General features: G+C 48.8%; 1 protein-coding gene across 1 annotated transcript; it reads right to left on the bottom strand.

Moving 5' to 3' along the window:
• Positions 1–1938: 1938 nt before the first annotated feature.
• Map6d1 (MAP6 domain containing 1) lies at positions 1939–7924 on the bottom strand. The gene is made up of 3 exons (XM_075968946.1): positions 7325–7924; positions 2865–2982; positions 1939–2291 (listed from the first exon to the last, which is right to left on the bottom strand). Exons 1-3 carry the CDS (start codon positions 7693–7695, stop codon positions 2214–2216), a joined length of 567 nt encoding a protein of 188 aa, XP_075825061.1. The 5' UTR covers positions 7696–7924; the 3' UTR covers positions 1939–2213.
• Positions 7925–15511: the final 7587 nt, after the last annotated feature.

Here is a 15511-nt window from a genome sequence, read left to right as displayed (position 1 = left end):
GAGGTTCTAAACAACCTGTGACCTAGCAGAGGTCAGCCTCACTCCATGGCCACTGCAGTGCTACAGTGTCAGGAAGGGACAAGTGTGTTTTATGCTTGCCAAATGCAGCAGGGCTGTGCATTTCACACCAAGAGAATGAATGCATGGAGTGGGGGCCGGGGGGGTTGGGGGTTGCTGGGCATGGCGTATGGTCACTGGCAGAGTACAGCCAGAGGCTCTTAGTTGGGACCAAGAAGCACCTGGAAGAGAGTTAAGCAGGAAAGGACAATTCAGGACCTATGCTTGGCTGACTTGACTGTGCTAAGAACTGGATATTTCTAGCAAGCCAGGCAAGGTGTAGGCAGTAGCAACCTCGCTTTCAGATGCAGAAATGGAAGCTCCCGTTGCCCCAGCTAGTGCAGAAGCAGCGGTGGCACAGATGGTCCCTTTTCCCACTTAAGGGTGCAAGAGCTGAAGAGGGACGAAGGTTTGTACCACGTGCAACACGAGTCAACTACAGCTTCAGAAGAAGGGCTTGGAGTTTCTAATTGTCGAGGATATTAGCATAGTCACACTACATTAAAGTCGTTATTGAGAGACCAGATGATTGGGAAAAATATACTTGAGTTTGTAACTTAAGCCCAGCACATTTTTGCATTTTAGTAAACTGTTAATCTGCTCATTGCCTACATTTAGCTACCCAGCAGGCAGTCTCTTCCCTCTCGGGTACACTGAGCATGCAAACTGACAAATCGAGAGTAATGGGACCTTTGGTATATGCATATGGTTTCAATTTTCCCTTCAGAATGACTCAGCATTTCCTGGGCTGGCAAGAGGGAGGCAGGGGATGCTGTGTGGGAGGCCTGAGCTGCCGCCCCTGCCTTGGCTTTGAAGGGAACCCTTACAGTTCTTACCAAACACTGCCAAGCCTTTGAAACATCGTCTTTTTCTAGTGTTCGAGAGATGGTTGTGCAAAGGAGACTGGGCTTGTTCCACACAGCCATTCTGACTGAAACCTATGAAGACGAGTTTTCCAAAGGCAGAAGGAGTTGTTCCCCGCAATGGGGTAGTGAGTACCTAACCAGAGTTGAGGAGTCAGCAGGCTGGAGGGTCAAGGTGCCTGTAGGGGATGCTCCCAGCTCCTCACAGATGGGCATGGTAGTCCCTTCTAGTCCTTGAGTTGAGGGCAGACAGATGAAATTAGTAGGACAGGGCTCAGCCTCCAGAAATACCGGGCGAATGCCGTTCATGCTTTCAACATTTCATCCTGGAAACATGATCATCTTGGCTATAAAAAATTACATCTGAAAAGTGAAAACATGTAGATGATCTCCCTGGATGTATTTCACCACTGTGTGTATTCCATATATATACAGATATATTTCCATCTCTGTGTGTTATATATATATGAAATTTCTGTCTGGATATATATTACCACCATGAGACTCATGTGCAGGTGCTCATGTATTTTTTAAGAACTTAAGATACTGTTGTTGTTTTGAAACGCAGCCCCTCCCGGAACTTGCTATGTAGACCAGGCTGGCATTGAGCTCATAGAAATCCTCTTACCTCTGCCTCTAGAGTGCTGGGATTAAAGGCATCACTCCTGATAACTTAAGGTTGATTTTTTTTTTACCCCATGTGTATGTATGTGTTTTGAGACAAGTTTTCTCTGTGTAGCCCTGACTGTCCTGGGATTCACTCTGTAGACCAGGCTGGCCTCAAGATCACAGAGCTCTCCTTACCGTTGTTTCCACTGGGATTAAAGATATGCGCCACCGTTGCCTGGCTAAGATTTCTTAATGTAAGCATGTGGGGCACTGTAGAAAGAGATGAGACAACTGCCTGGGACTACCATAGGCTATCAAATAAGTTAACATGCATCTTGGGAAAACCACCCAAAGTTGGTAACTGGTCTACCAAGGACTTGATATATGCATACTTTTCAGTCTGGAGCAGTTCAGGTCACAGCCAAATTGAACCTCATATTTAAAAATTGAAAGGTGCCAAATGGCAATTTAAAAGATCAAGTTTTCCCCACACACACTGCTTGAGGAGGAGGGGGAAGAGGCCGCGTGCAGCTGGTGGTGTTCTGCCGGTGTGCCGTCTGCCTCCACTCCACACCACAGGCAGAGTCGGCAGCCATGCTGCTCCGGGCAGCCAAGGATCAAGCCAGTCCCCCTTCTGGAGGTCTGGCGGTCCGCAGCTTTCCCAGCAGCCACGGTTTCCACTGGTCACACATTGAGAGTCCGGGGAGCCGATGTCTGAAAGATGGCTGAGGGATTGGGTGTGAATTTTCTCACTTCTGGAACCTAAAATAGAAGCGTGGCCACATCAGTGGACTCTTAACTCCACTTGCCCCAACCCCTGGCTCTGAGAAAAGAATTCCTTGGCCCTTGCAGGAGCTGGCAATGGAAGTTAGCAAAGTGAGCTGTCACTACTATGGTGGGTCACGTGAGCTCCCTTTGACCTTTAGCTGGAGAGAAGATGCTAACGGGTCCTGCAGTCACAGCAAGGGACCCCAAGCCTCACATGTGGCATGGTCTTCCTGTACCACAGAGCTATGCCTAGGTTTTAGTATTTTTTACAGGGAGCAGGGCTTTGTGGGTGCTAAGCACGCAGTCTACCACTGAGCTACAATCCCACCCTTGAAAGTCTCTAGCTCTATTCGTCAGGGGACATGCCGGGGTTTAGGAGGCAGACAGACGCTGCTCACCAGAGAGGGTAGAGTGGTCCTGGGAATTGAACTCAGGAATCGAACTCTGGCACTCTCTGGTTGTTTGGGCACTGTTGTCCTTAACCACCATGCCATGTGATGCTACCAGAATCTGTCTTCTGACCCCTGTCCTGGTGACCAGCCCCAGAAGTGCCACCCTCAGGCTGACCTGGAACTTGGCCCCAGGATTGGGGTCCCATCCACAGCTGTGCGTTGTGATGACTCTGGCCGATCTGGCCTTTGTGGATCTTGAGGGCTTCACTCCAGTCCAAGCTTGGAATTCCTGCCTGCAACAGACAATTCCTACAATAACCTTGCGCAGGGTCAGTTGTTCCCCGCGCCCCCCAGCTTCTTGAAAGACCAAGCCCTATTCATTCCTGGGCCTGCTTCAGTTCCTAATGATCCTTTATCCTCCTACACAAGCAGGACCAGAATACCAGGTGCTCCAGGCAGATGTACCAACTCAGTAAGGTAGCTCGGGGCTAGCCTGCCCTACCATTCTGAGTGTTCCACCAAGAAACCTCAGCCATGTAGGCTGGGGAAAGCAGCGCAGAAAATTGTCATGCAGGTGAACATCAGGCAGTATTTCACACACACACACACACACACACACACACACACACACACACACACCTTAGAGACAGACAAGCCCTAGTTCTCAAAGCCCTCCTGAGACCTGAGCCTATCCTGGATGCCAGGCCACTGAGGGGGCCCAGAACAAGTAAAGGCTATCACCTCCTTCATGCCCACTTGGGTGCAAAAGAAATGCCATCTTAGACAGTGCCCAGCACAGTAAAGGTACATCCGCTTCCAAATTGGAGGAAAAGGCTCAACCATATCTGACCACCTGAGTTCAATTCCCAGGACCCACATGGTGGAAGTAAAGAACTGTCTCCCACAGGTCTTCTGATTTCCACGTATCAACAAACGTGTTGTAAAAAATGAAGGTAAATCATGGGGCTGGATGAATGACTTAGTTATACATGCTCCTCTGGCAAAGGATGGTAGGTCAGTGCCCAGCACCCACATCGGGAGTCTCACAACCACCAGGCACTCAAGCTCCAGGGGACCTGTCGCACCTCTTCTGGTCTGTAGTGTGAGCTCCCATGAGCCATTTCCCTGGAGGGAAAGGATAGGCTAATCTAGCTCCATGCCTCTCACTGAAAAGGCTCAATTTCTCTAGCCCTGGAGTCATCCAGACCTCTTAATTTTGTCAGTGTCTCTACTAAATGATAAACTCAGGAAGGCAGTCTCCCCTCCCCCCCCCCCGCATCCCCTAACCTAGTCATAGGGCTCACCCAGCCAGGGCCAGTGCCTGGCTGTGCTAGGTCCTCCCCCTACGCTGGCCCAGCTATTGCTCTGAAGTCAACAAAGGAGTCTTTTCTTGGCAGCATCAGAACCTTGCCTCACTGGGCAGGCAGATGGCATGGGCAAGGGAAGCTGGTGTCGGTGTGGCCAACCCTGAAGAGTCTTGGGTATGAGGAAGAGCTGAGCCAGGGCCTGTCAGATAATTTTTGCTTCTGAAGCATCAAGGTTCCAAAGACCAGCTGTCTAAGAACATATGCTGTTCTCTTTCTCCTGGGAAGGCAGGACCTCCCCCTGAGCATGCCCTAATGTCCCCAACTATTTCTGAGTTCTGTGCCAGGCAGCCTAAGTCAGCTGCCCTGGGGTGGCAGCAGGGGGCTCAAAGCAGGAAGACCTAGAGCAGTCCCTGGGGGTGGTGGCAGGAGGTGTTTCCACAGAATGCTTGTGACATAATAGAGCAGAGACAGAGTGGACTCATCAGAACCCAGCTACTCATGGAGGAGAAAGGTGCACTATGGCTTACACCAAAATTAAGGAAGAAAAAAAATACAAACTGCACGATGTTCCTTAAAAGCATCGGCCACATTTTTGTTGTTTCTTTTTTAAAACAAAGCTTCAGTACGGAGCAATGGCTGGCCTAGAACTTGCTATGCAGCCAGAGCTGGTCTTGACGTCACAGAGATCCACCTGCCTCTGCCTCCCAAGTCCTGGGTTTAAAAGCATAAGCCACCACACGCAGGTCTTTCCCCCTCCCCACATCTTTCATGGACCTGACCAACCTAGAAGAAACTATGGAAGCAAGGTCCAAACTCTGGGAGGAACTAGCAAGGTTGAGAGCCCCAAGCCGCCTGTATTCTATTCCCATCTAGCCAGACAAACAAGGCAGATCAGTCCTTCCAGGGAGACCAACAGCCAAGTGAAACAGGACCTGTCAGCAGGGAGAGATGGAGGCCTAGAGGGTCCATGGCATTTATGGTCAGGAGTGACCACAGATCTGTTCTGATATCTTTAGGATCCGTGGATGTGTTTTCTGAGTGCCTGTAGCAATTTGCTTGACTGAAATACATCGTACAAGATGGAATATAGGATGTGATTACTCCAGCCTGGCCTTAGAGACTACCTTTGGCAGTCCCAGAGGCCAGGAAAGCCTGTTCCTGGGCTTTGTAAGGAGTGAGGACTGGTAGCCAGGATCTTGCTATTCCACGACTCCAGGGGAAGAAAGGGTTCCAAAGACAGAATTTACACTTGGTAAGGCCAGCCCCCATCTGTCAGTGCTTTTCCACTGCTGGCTTTGAGAAACTGGCTCCAAGGAGGTGGCCCAAGACCAGCTGTCTAAACCATGTTAAAGAATGAGAGCCTGAGGGGACTACAAAATTGGTGCCTGAGACCCACGCCTTTCCATGCCGTTCAGAGTCACGTTGTCCTGCATCCCAGCTCAATTCCTCATTTGCATAGGGACAGCAGCAACAGAGCCTCAGAGAGTGGAGCCATGTATGCTGAGAGGAGAGCAATAGCCAGCACCTTGCCCTCAACAGAGCTGAGAGGCCTGGTTAGCCAGCTTCTCCTAACCACCCTTTCCTGGAATATTCCCCACGAAGAGAGGCTTGTACCTCTCTTCCAAGCTTCTCAGTGGTATTAAAGGATGGTTTCCTTTCTTCCTCTGCAAGCCCCACCAATTGTTTGACCACTAGAATTGCAAGGTGCTGCACACCCAGGATCACTGGAAGAACCACGAGCCAGTGAGACCTCTCCTCTGTGGATCCAGCAGTTGGAGACTCCAGCTAGGGCTGAGAGCATAAGGCCCTGTCTGCCTTGCCTCTAGCGGTGTCATCCAACTTCTAACAGCTCAGCTAGGGCTGAGAGCACACGGCCTGCCCTGCACCACACAAGCCCAATAAGTACCTTAAAGAGCACGGCCTTTATGGGGAGCCTGTCCTTAGCTTTGCTTCTTTGGCATGTACACATTTAAGATCTGTACTTGGAGAGCTTCACTGGATCCCATCCTATGACAGTCCCATAACTAGTGCTTCCCCAGATTAGGACAGTGGGGCTGTGACCCACGTGCCATTTGCATTCTGTTGTAAAATTTATTTTTATGTATGTGTATGTGCATGCATCTATGTGTGTGTGTGTGCCGTGAGTGAGGATGCCCCAGGTGTTGGTACTTCTTGAAGCTGGAGTGGAGGGTTGGAACTGAACCCCCATCCTCTGTAAGAGCAGTGTGCTCTCTTAATCAGTGAGAGACCTTTCCAGCCCCCATGTACATCTTAGTCCCAAGTTTCCATCCCACTTTTAAGGAACGTAAATGACAAAATTCCTAAAAGTATTTAAACACCTGTAACTGTAATGTTTAGTCCTAAACTAGGAATACCAAATGAGTAAAAATATAATAATAATTGGAATATATAGCGTACCTAAGAAAAGGCTAACATACAGCACAGTTATTAACATTCAGAATATCTCTTTATGGTCAAATATCATACCTGGTTAAAAAAAAAAAACAGTAATGTGTGCCGGAGATGGCTCAGAGGATGAAGGCCTGACACAACCCAAGTTGGATCCCTGGAATCCTAAAGTTGTTTTCTGATCTGCTCTTTGTCTCTGCCTCCATCTCTAGAGAGTCTCTGTCTGTCTGTCTGTCTATACTCACACACACACACACACACACACACACACACACACACACGCTAACATATATCAAAGACTTTTGAACAAAGTGCCAGTAAGAACGGCACCATGGAAGAAACCGAGTGTATGCATTTATACATTAAGAATTAGAAAAGATCCATCTGTTTGGGAGGGGTGGCGTGAGGGTGTTAAGGGCGGTATCTGTTATTTTTGTCATTTCTAATTTTCCCACTATGAGCATGCATTACTCTTTTGAGTAGAAAGAGGATGCAGGAAGTCCTCAGTTATCCAAAGCCGAGCTGCTAAGGGGGCAAAAAAACCTGTGTGGAGTGTGCACTGGCCTTGGGCTTTGTGGGGTTGACCTGTGTGCAGCCCTCTGCCCTCATCCCACCCAAGTTAAAGGGCAGCAATCTGAGAGGGAAGGAGGATCAACGGGGGTAGAGTGGGGGTGGGACTCCCTTTTGAGGTGCCATTCACCTTGGATCCCAGGGAAGGGAGCAGCTGAGAAGGCAAGGCCATGCCGGCAGTGTCAAAGACCAAAAAGATAACCAAGATGCTCCCCTGCCACTCTTTAGATCCTGTGATAGGTATCCAGGCTCCGTGTCATCCCTTCCGCCACCCCGCTTTGGGACTCAGTTTCCTCCCACCACAATGGTCGAGATTCTAAGCGTTCCCCTGTCACAGCCAGATACCCACCTATAAGACGTGGTCGCTACAGCAGCTGCGTCCGCGTCCCCGACGGGTAGTACGTAGACCGCCCGGGCGGGGGTCGCCGAAGACTGGCCCCTGCGGCCGCCCGACACGGGCACGCGCTCATCCCGGGTCCCCGCGCGCGCGGTCCGCACGCCGAAGTCGCGCTGGTACTGGGTGAGCGGCACGGCGCGACTGGGCTCCCGCGCGCCTGCGACAGACGGGCTCCCACGCGAGGCGGTGCAGTCCGCGGCCGGCCCCTCGCTCCCGGGGTCCGAGTAGCCGTGCAGAGTCAGCGGCACCGCTACGTCCGAGCGGTCCAGCTGGTTCCAGCGCCGGGCCAGGCAGCACAGACGACTGATGCAGGGCCACGCCATGCCGCTCGGCCACGCGCCCGCGCTGCGCGCGCCCGCCCGCCCGCCCGCTGCCCCCGCGCAGCCGGGCGCCCCGCAAGGCAAGGACGGCCTCCGGGCAGCCTTAAACTGCCTGCGGCCTTGGGTGGTTGAACCCTAACATTCCCCGAATGTGACCTCATAAATCAGACCTGGGTTTTGCAGAGGGAGGCAGTTCCTCGCTGTCACGCTGCCTGCAGCTGGGCGCAGGTGGCAGGTGCAGCGGACTCTGCTGGGGTTGCGGAACAGAGCTAACCTGTGCCAGGGGACGCCGCAATCACCTAGGGTGGAAGTTGGGGGGCAACGGGTAGGGTGTTGTAGGGAAGACTTGGGCCATGTTTCCAGAAAAACACATTTGAGTCAGCCCGTTAATCACCATTTGCCATTTACTGTTCTGGTTTAAGTGTGTGACAACCATCGAGAGCTGCCATTAGCTTCCAATCGGCCTCTCCCTGGGTTCTAAAACCCCCAAACTCCTTTCCCTGCTGTGCATTCGTGCTGTATTCCGGGCTGAAGATTAGTTTAATGAGACAACACCCAGTTGCTCTGGAAAAGCTTTTTCAGTGGGTCCGATCTGCAGTCAACCATACAAGCTGGGTTAGTTACACGGAAGTTCTGGCAGAACTTGTAAGGTCTCAGAGGACCGCCACGCCCCGGTCAGTTGGTCAGCTCATCTCCCTAAGTTCATTAGCTAGAAGTTTTTACCGGAGTGGTATACCACTGCCGGCTTAACAGCTCAAGCCTGACTGTGGCCCCATATTGACCAAAGTTAAGCCTGGAGCTCGGAAAGCCTTTTGTCAAAGGCGTATTCATGGGGACCCCGAAAGTATCTCTCCTCACCCAGAGCAAACTTTGTGGACTGAGAGCTGGGCCCTGGGTTAGTCTGCTCGGCAGAAGAAGGTTAGTAGTTATGAAATAATCCTCGTGAGAAAGCTGCAGATCACCGCTCTTACCAAGCCAATGAAGGGTCCTTTGATTAGCAGGCTGATTGAGACTCAGAAAGCCTCAGAGACTCTTGGTACAGAAGCAGGGCAGGGTAGGGGTTTTTGTTTTTGTTGTTTGTTTTTTTTTTTTGTATTTAGGCAGGGTTTCTGGCTGTCCTGGAACTTGCTGACCAGGCTGACCTCAAATTCATAGAGATCCATCCCTGCCTCTGCTCCTGCTGGGGTTAAAGGCATGCACCACCACCACCGCAGGGCTAGGGTAGGGTTTTTTAAGTCAAAAGGGAGAAATCACAAAACACCAGGGGCGGGTGAGCATGGGGTGGGGTTTTTTGGGGGGAGGAGTTTGTTTTGTTTGTTTGGGTTTTTTGTTTTGTTTTGTTTTGTTTTTTTATAATATGCTGTTTCACAGCAGGAAAGGAATTGCCCTTTAATCATATAAGTTCATTTTTCTGGAGGATTGTATATATCCACGATACTTTCCCATCAGGGAAAAGGGAATCCTTTTTCTTTTTCTCTTTCTTTCTTCCTTTCTTCCTTTCTTTCACTCTTCCTCCTTCCTTCTCTCCTTCCTTCCTCTGTCCCTCCCTCCCTCCTTTCTTTCTTTCCTTCTTTCAGAAGACAAAATATTGTTTACAATCTGGGTGAGAGTCTGGGGGGAGAAGGTGTAGTGCTGGGGCGCCTGATGTCTAGGCTGTTTCATGGCCAGTGAGATGACGCAGTAGGTAAAGGCACTTCCCACCAAGCCCAGAGTTCAAGCTTGGGGATCCACATTATGGAAGCAGTACTGACTTCCCCACATTGTCCTGTGACCTGTGGGTGAATTATGGCACGTGTTCCTACATACAAAGGCACGATAAACAAGCAAATACAATAAAACATTTTAAATATGTGTTTATTTTATGTGTATGACTACATGTATATATGCAGACCATGTGCAGAGGCCAGAAGAGGGAGTCTGATCCCCCAGACTGGACCTATAGATGGTTATGAGCTACCATGTGGATGATGGGAACTAATCAGGTCTTCTGCCACGGCAGCAAGTGCTCTTAACTACAGAGCCATCTTTCCAGCCCTGTAAAACATTTTAAATTAAAATTTTAAAATAAATAGTTTTACAGAAAAGATAAGGCTGGGAATTAGGCGTGCCTGTCTATAATCAGCCCGTGAAAGGTGGAGACAGGGATCAAGCAAGTTCGAGGCCCATCTCGGCTGCATAAGACCCTGTCAAAACACACACACACACACATCTTTTAAATTATGGTTTTCGGTGTTAGAGATTGAACCCAGGACTTCATGCATCCCCGAGCTACCCGAGCTACCTCTACAGACCCCTTTACTTGTTCGTTCATCAAACTTACTTCTTGCTAGGGTTGAGTGCCCTCAAGATTTTGTGTGCTGGATGAGAGGAATGTTAGCCCAGGTGGTATAAACGGGGAGGGCTGAGGTTAGGTCCTGGGGAGGAGTCAGAGAAGGGTGGAGGGGTAGCGGAGCAGGGCTGGCCTGGACAGACATACAAGGAGTTAAAGTTTTCCTAGGTGACGGTAGGGGATGACTTGCATTTCTGGCACTCTGTCAGTCACGTGGAGCAGAATGACATCTTCAGTGCCAGCTGGAGAAATAGTCTGGGCCTGGAGAGAGTGGGGACTGCACTAGAGCCTTGGCACAGGAGTGGAGAGGAAGGGCTGGCTTCTAGGATTAGGAAGCAAGGCAGGGAAATCTGGAATGGCAAGATGGCACTTGGATGGTAAAAGCCCTGCCACCAAACCTAATAGCTTGAATTTGAGCCCCAGACACCCCGTGTGGTGAAAGGAGAGAACCAACTCTTACAAATTCTCTTCTGACCTCCACACATGTGATGTGAATTCCTCCCACCAACAATAAAGTGTAATTTTTTTTTCCGAGACAGGGTTTCTCTGTGGCTTTGGAGCCTGTCCTGGCACTAGCTCTTGTAAACCAGGCTGGTCGAACTCACAGAGATCCGCCTGCCTCTGCCTCTCGAGTGCTGGGATTAAAGGCGTGCGCCACCACCGCCCGGCTTAAAGTGTAAATCATTTTAAAGATGGAGATTTTATTTGTTTTATGTGTGTAGCACTTGTGTTAGTGTCAGAGGAGGTCAAGAGGTTACAGACCACTGTGAGCCACCAGGTGGGTGCTGGGAACCAAACCAGGTCCTCAGGAAGAGCACTCAGTGCTTTTAAACACCGAGCCATCTCTTCAGCCCCCAAAGATGGAAAACTTGAATAGATCTTAGGCCTCTGCCTCAGGAGACCTCACTTCTCTGGCCAGCAGTACTGAGGTGCACCACAATGGGGGTCACTGTAACCGTCAATGTGCCTCAACAAACATTGGCGAGATGAAGGCACAGAATGTCTGAAGCTCAGAGGACCCACACCACAACAGAAGCCTCAGAGGTTCCTGTCAGAGAATGAGTGTAAGGGAGGAGAGACAGCAGCCAGGGAACCCTTCCCTTCAGGGACAGCACAGCCAGTGGCACCCAGGGAGAAAATGGCCTTGGAGGCAGAGATCAAACCTCAGCAGAGAGGCCAAGCTAGGGGTGCTGAATACCCCCAGTGTACAGTTAGGAAAGAAGCCATGGCTGGCCTCACGTAGGCTTGTGTGGGCAGCATGAGACGCTAGCATCCAGGATACCTGTGGCAAATATGGCCTTCCCCAATGCTTTAGCACTGAACTTGAAAAGATCCCATCCTGACCATCCCAGAACTTTATGTAAGAACATTAAATATGTTTACAGTGCAGTTTACTCAGTGTGTGCCATCTGGGAAGCAGGGCAAAAATCTGCCTTCAAAGTTTAGTCTTGTTCCTTTGGTCTTGTGTTCCTCCATTATCAAAGCCTGCCCCACCACTGTGTGTATGTGTGTGCAGTAGGGGAAAGTGGTCACACCACCAAGTCTTGTATTCCTTCTCAGTGCCATTTGGAGAATATCTAGGTTAATGTTAACTCGGAGCAAATAGCAGTGTGTATGTGTTAAGGTTCTTCCACACTGAGCTCTTAGGACCCGCCTGCCTTCTGACTCTTGACCAATGCTGAGGTTACAGACGTGCATAGCCATGTCCACCACATGGGTGCTGGGGATTAAACTCCCTGCCTCATGCCTTTAGAGCTTGCATGCTTACTCACTGAATCGTCTCCTCAATCCCAAGTGTGGTCTTATAAAGTACTCCTGTTCCTCTCTACAAAAGTCAGGAAAATCCACTCTTACAGAATATGGAGCCAGGGAGATGGTTTAGAGAGTGTCAGTCCCAATGACCTGAGTCAGATCCCTAAGACCCACATGCTAGAAAGAGAGAACTGAGTCTCACAAGCTGTCTTCTGACTTCCGTAAGTGTGCCGTAGCATGCGTGCCTGCTCTCCAATGATAAAGCATGCTAAGACATCCAAACCCTAATAATACAGAATATACAGTGTCTCTATCATTCCCACTGTCATTAGTCCATAGGAGCTGCTGCCTGGTCACATGGGATTAACATCTTGCCCCTGAGTGTCCAGACAATTGTTCAGCTCCTTAAACACAAAGGGTATCTTGGGTACAGAGCTGTGAAATGAGAGCACAGCATATAGAATGACAGATAGTTGTGCCAGGGATGGGGAGGTTGGGATGGTTTCCCCAAGGCCAGCAATACTTGGGGCCCAGGAGGTAATAAAGAACAGGTCAGTACCAAAGGAGCCTCCTTCTTCATTATGCCTCAGACAATCTCATGAACTGTTTTGTTTTTTATTTTTTTTTCCAACTGAGCCTTGTCTGACAAATTAAAACAGCACATCTCTTCAAATTTTTCCACCCGCAGTTACATATCAGTAATATGTGCTATTTTCCAGTAATGCTCCCCTGTCTTGTCGTAGTTCCTGTCCAGAAACCTATCCACAGGAGCCTGGGATAGTGCATTTAAAGCTTTCACAGAGCAGAAAAGGCCATGAAATAAGATCTTGTTATGTATCCCTGCTTGGCCTCAGACTCATAGAGATCGGCCTGTCTTGGCTTCCCAACTCCTGCGGTTCAAAGCCTAAGCCATCACACCCTGGAACATTCCACTCAGTGTTTAGAAGTCCAGTCAGCAGCAGCATTACAAAGACCACCGTAGAGACAGGTGCGCTGTCTCCTCACAGGTCGGTGGCAAGACTTTGCCCTCTGCATTCTCACTCCTTGGATCAGGAGACCTTTGGGGGCAGGTACATTGTGAGTCTTCCCAGGCTGTGAGTCTGTGCCCTTCACTGGCACCAAAGAGTAAATCACCTCATCCTTCCACACAACAGGAACCACCCACATGGCTGCCTCAGATGGCCCACAGCTGCCACCCCAGAGGTCGCATTACTTCTCCCTACGAGATTTAGATAATTCTCAACACATCCTGTGAAAAGCGAGGAACTTGTTAATCTCAAGGTAGACACTCCCCATTCACTGCCAGTCATAAGTCCCCAGTTGTGATGTCAGAATTGGCCACAAACTTTTTAAACTTTGAAATACAGTTTTATTTTGTGGGCTCAGCAGAGCATAAACTCCCACAAGCACAGTAGAAGGGTCTGCTCAGCAGACATTTAAAACTCTCTTTAAAGGGGATGAAGAGGTGGTTCTTTAGTTAGAAACATTGGCTGCTCTTGCAGAATACCCAAGTTTAGTTCCCAGCACCCATGTGACATCTCAAAGCCCCTGTGACTCCAGTTCTAGGAGACCTGATGCCCTCCTTTGACTTCTGAGGGCTCCTTTCTGCACATGGTGTCTATGCATACATTCTGGCACATACACATAACAAAATACAGGTAAATAAATATTAAAACAGTCAGGTGTGGTGGCACACGCCTTTAATCCCAGCACTCAGGAGTGAGATGCAGGCCGATCTCTGTGAATCTGAGCTCAATCTGGTTTACAGAGTGAGTGCCAGGTCAGCCATGGCTACATATTAAGTTTCTGCCTCAAAAACAAACAGACAGACAAACAGTCTTTGTGAAGTGTGTGTATACATTTTTGCATCGGTTAAAAGATATTCCATGGACTAGAGAGATGGCTCAGCTGTTAAGAGCACCTACTGCTCTTGCAGAGGAACTGAGTTCAGTTTCCAGTACCTCCAGGAGATCTGGTGCTCTCTTCTGACCTCTATGGACTCCTGCACACATGTGATGTAATAGATACATTCAGGAATACACACACACACACACACCCCATACATACACCTTTTTAAAGTCAGGAACTAACTGTATAGCTTTTGCTGGCCTGGCCTGAAACTCACTATGTAGACTAGGCTGCTCTCCAACTCACAGAGATCCACCTGCAACAATGCACTGACTATAAATATTCTAAAAGTATACCGTTGTCTTAGTTAGGGTCTCTATTGCTGGGAAGAGACACCGTGACCATGGCAACTCCATGAAGGAAAACATTTAACAGGGACTGGCTTACAGTTTCAGAGGTTTAGTTCATTGTCATGGCCAGAAGCATGGTTCCATGCAGCCAGATGTGGTGCTAGACAAGCTGAGAGTTCTACGTCTGGATGAGCAAGCAGCAGGAAAAGTGCATGAAACTGGGCCTGGCTTGAGCATCTGAGACCTCAAAACCCATTCCCAGTGACACGCTTCCTCCATCAGTGCCACAAGGTATGGAGTAGGTGCCACACCTCCTAATAGTGTCACTCCCTATGGGCCTATGGGGGCTATTTTTATTCAAAGGACCCCTGATATTTTTGTTTAGACAACAAGGCATTGATATGGCTATCCAGTATGAGTCAGCTAAGATATGGCTGACACGTGACATTCAAGGACCTATATGAATCACCACAAAATGACAGACACTGGATGTCAGGGGAACTCCAGAGTAAACAGTGATTGGTGTGTGATGTAATATAACTAATTTTGTCGAAGTATCACTTTTGTGTAATAGGACCCTGAGGTCAGAAGCCTGGACCTGCCTCTTTCTCTCCCTCTCTCTTCCTCCCCCCCGCCGTGTGTGTGTGCATATGCATGTGTGCATGCATGAGTGTGTGTGTGTGTGTGTTTGTGTAGGCTTGCGTACAAGCATATGTGTGCTGGATTATGCCTGAATATATGCCTGAATGACTGCCTTCCTTCCTTTTGCTTTCTTTCTTAGGATCATTAAAAACAATGGCTTAACACCGAGGCCTCTGGAGGACAAAGCCATACTCCACTTTCTAGGAGCTGTATTATTACCGTGCAGTTAGTTCTACAATAGCATTATTGACTTTAAGTCTAAATAATGGATACAGTTTTATCAAAAGATTAGCATTAGCAAATGGATTAAAAAGAACAGGATTCATAACCACAAATAGGTGAAAAATAACAAAAGAGGCTACAACATGCTTAATCAACAAAGCTTTATATTCTTGACATTCCTTGGCTTGATAATCTTTTCCTTCATTATTCCCAGTTACCTGAATTGAGATAAAGCTATAATTTAAGAACGTTTATATAAAGATGGCATATTTCTGTTTCATCCAGCAGTGAGTCCAGAACACCCTCCTGAGCAAATACCATGAAGCATCGCAGTGTCCTACATAACCAACGACTGAAGGATGATGCCTGAAGCTATATCTGGACTTGGCAAGCTAGTTTTCCTGCCTATAATCTTCTCAGGAACTGGAGACCAGAATACACAGAACTATGTCTGACTTCTCTTCCCCATTTTTCTCCATTATTCTACTGAAAACCTTTATCCAAAACCACTTACAGAATTTAACAAATTTTGTTTTAGCTTTCTGGCGTTGTCCGGAAATAAGAGAATTCTTCAACAAGAGATTGAACACAGCCACTATGAACCAAGACAGGGATCTGAGGTGATGCTTTTAGGCTAGCGATTTGACTTGAGCCTTGTGTGAGCACCTTTGAGGTT

This window comes from Microtus pennsylvanicus, chromosome 1 (genome assembly GCF_037038515.1).
Source record: "Microtus pennsylvanicus isolate mMicPen1 chromosome 1, mMicPen1.hap1, whole genome shotgun sequence".
Lineage (NCBI taxonomy): Eukaryota > Metazoa > Chordata > Mammalia > Rodentia > Cricetidae > Microtus > Microtus pennsylvanicus.
This window is presented reverse-complemented; position numbering and strand designations above follow the sequence as displayed.

What these genes read in the sequence shown, in the direction of transcription:
- Map6d1 (XM_075968946.1), bottom strand. Translation starts at nt 7,695, where the DNA reads ATGGCGTGGCCCTGCATCAGTCGTCTGTGCTGCCTGGCCCGGCGCTGG. An exon ending in GTAGCGACCACGTCTTATAG is followed by an intron (nt 2,983 to 7,324) that starts GTGGGTATCTGG and finishes TGTCTGTTGCAG; the next exon opens with GCAGGAATTCCAAGCTTGGA. An exon ending in ATCCTGGGGCCAAGTTCCAG is followed by an intron (nt 2,292 to 2,864) that starts GTCAGCCTGAGG and finishes CTTCTATTTTAG; the next exon opens with GTTCCAGAAGTGAGAAAATT.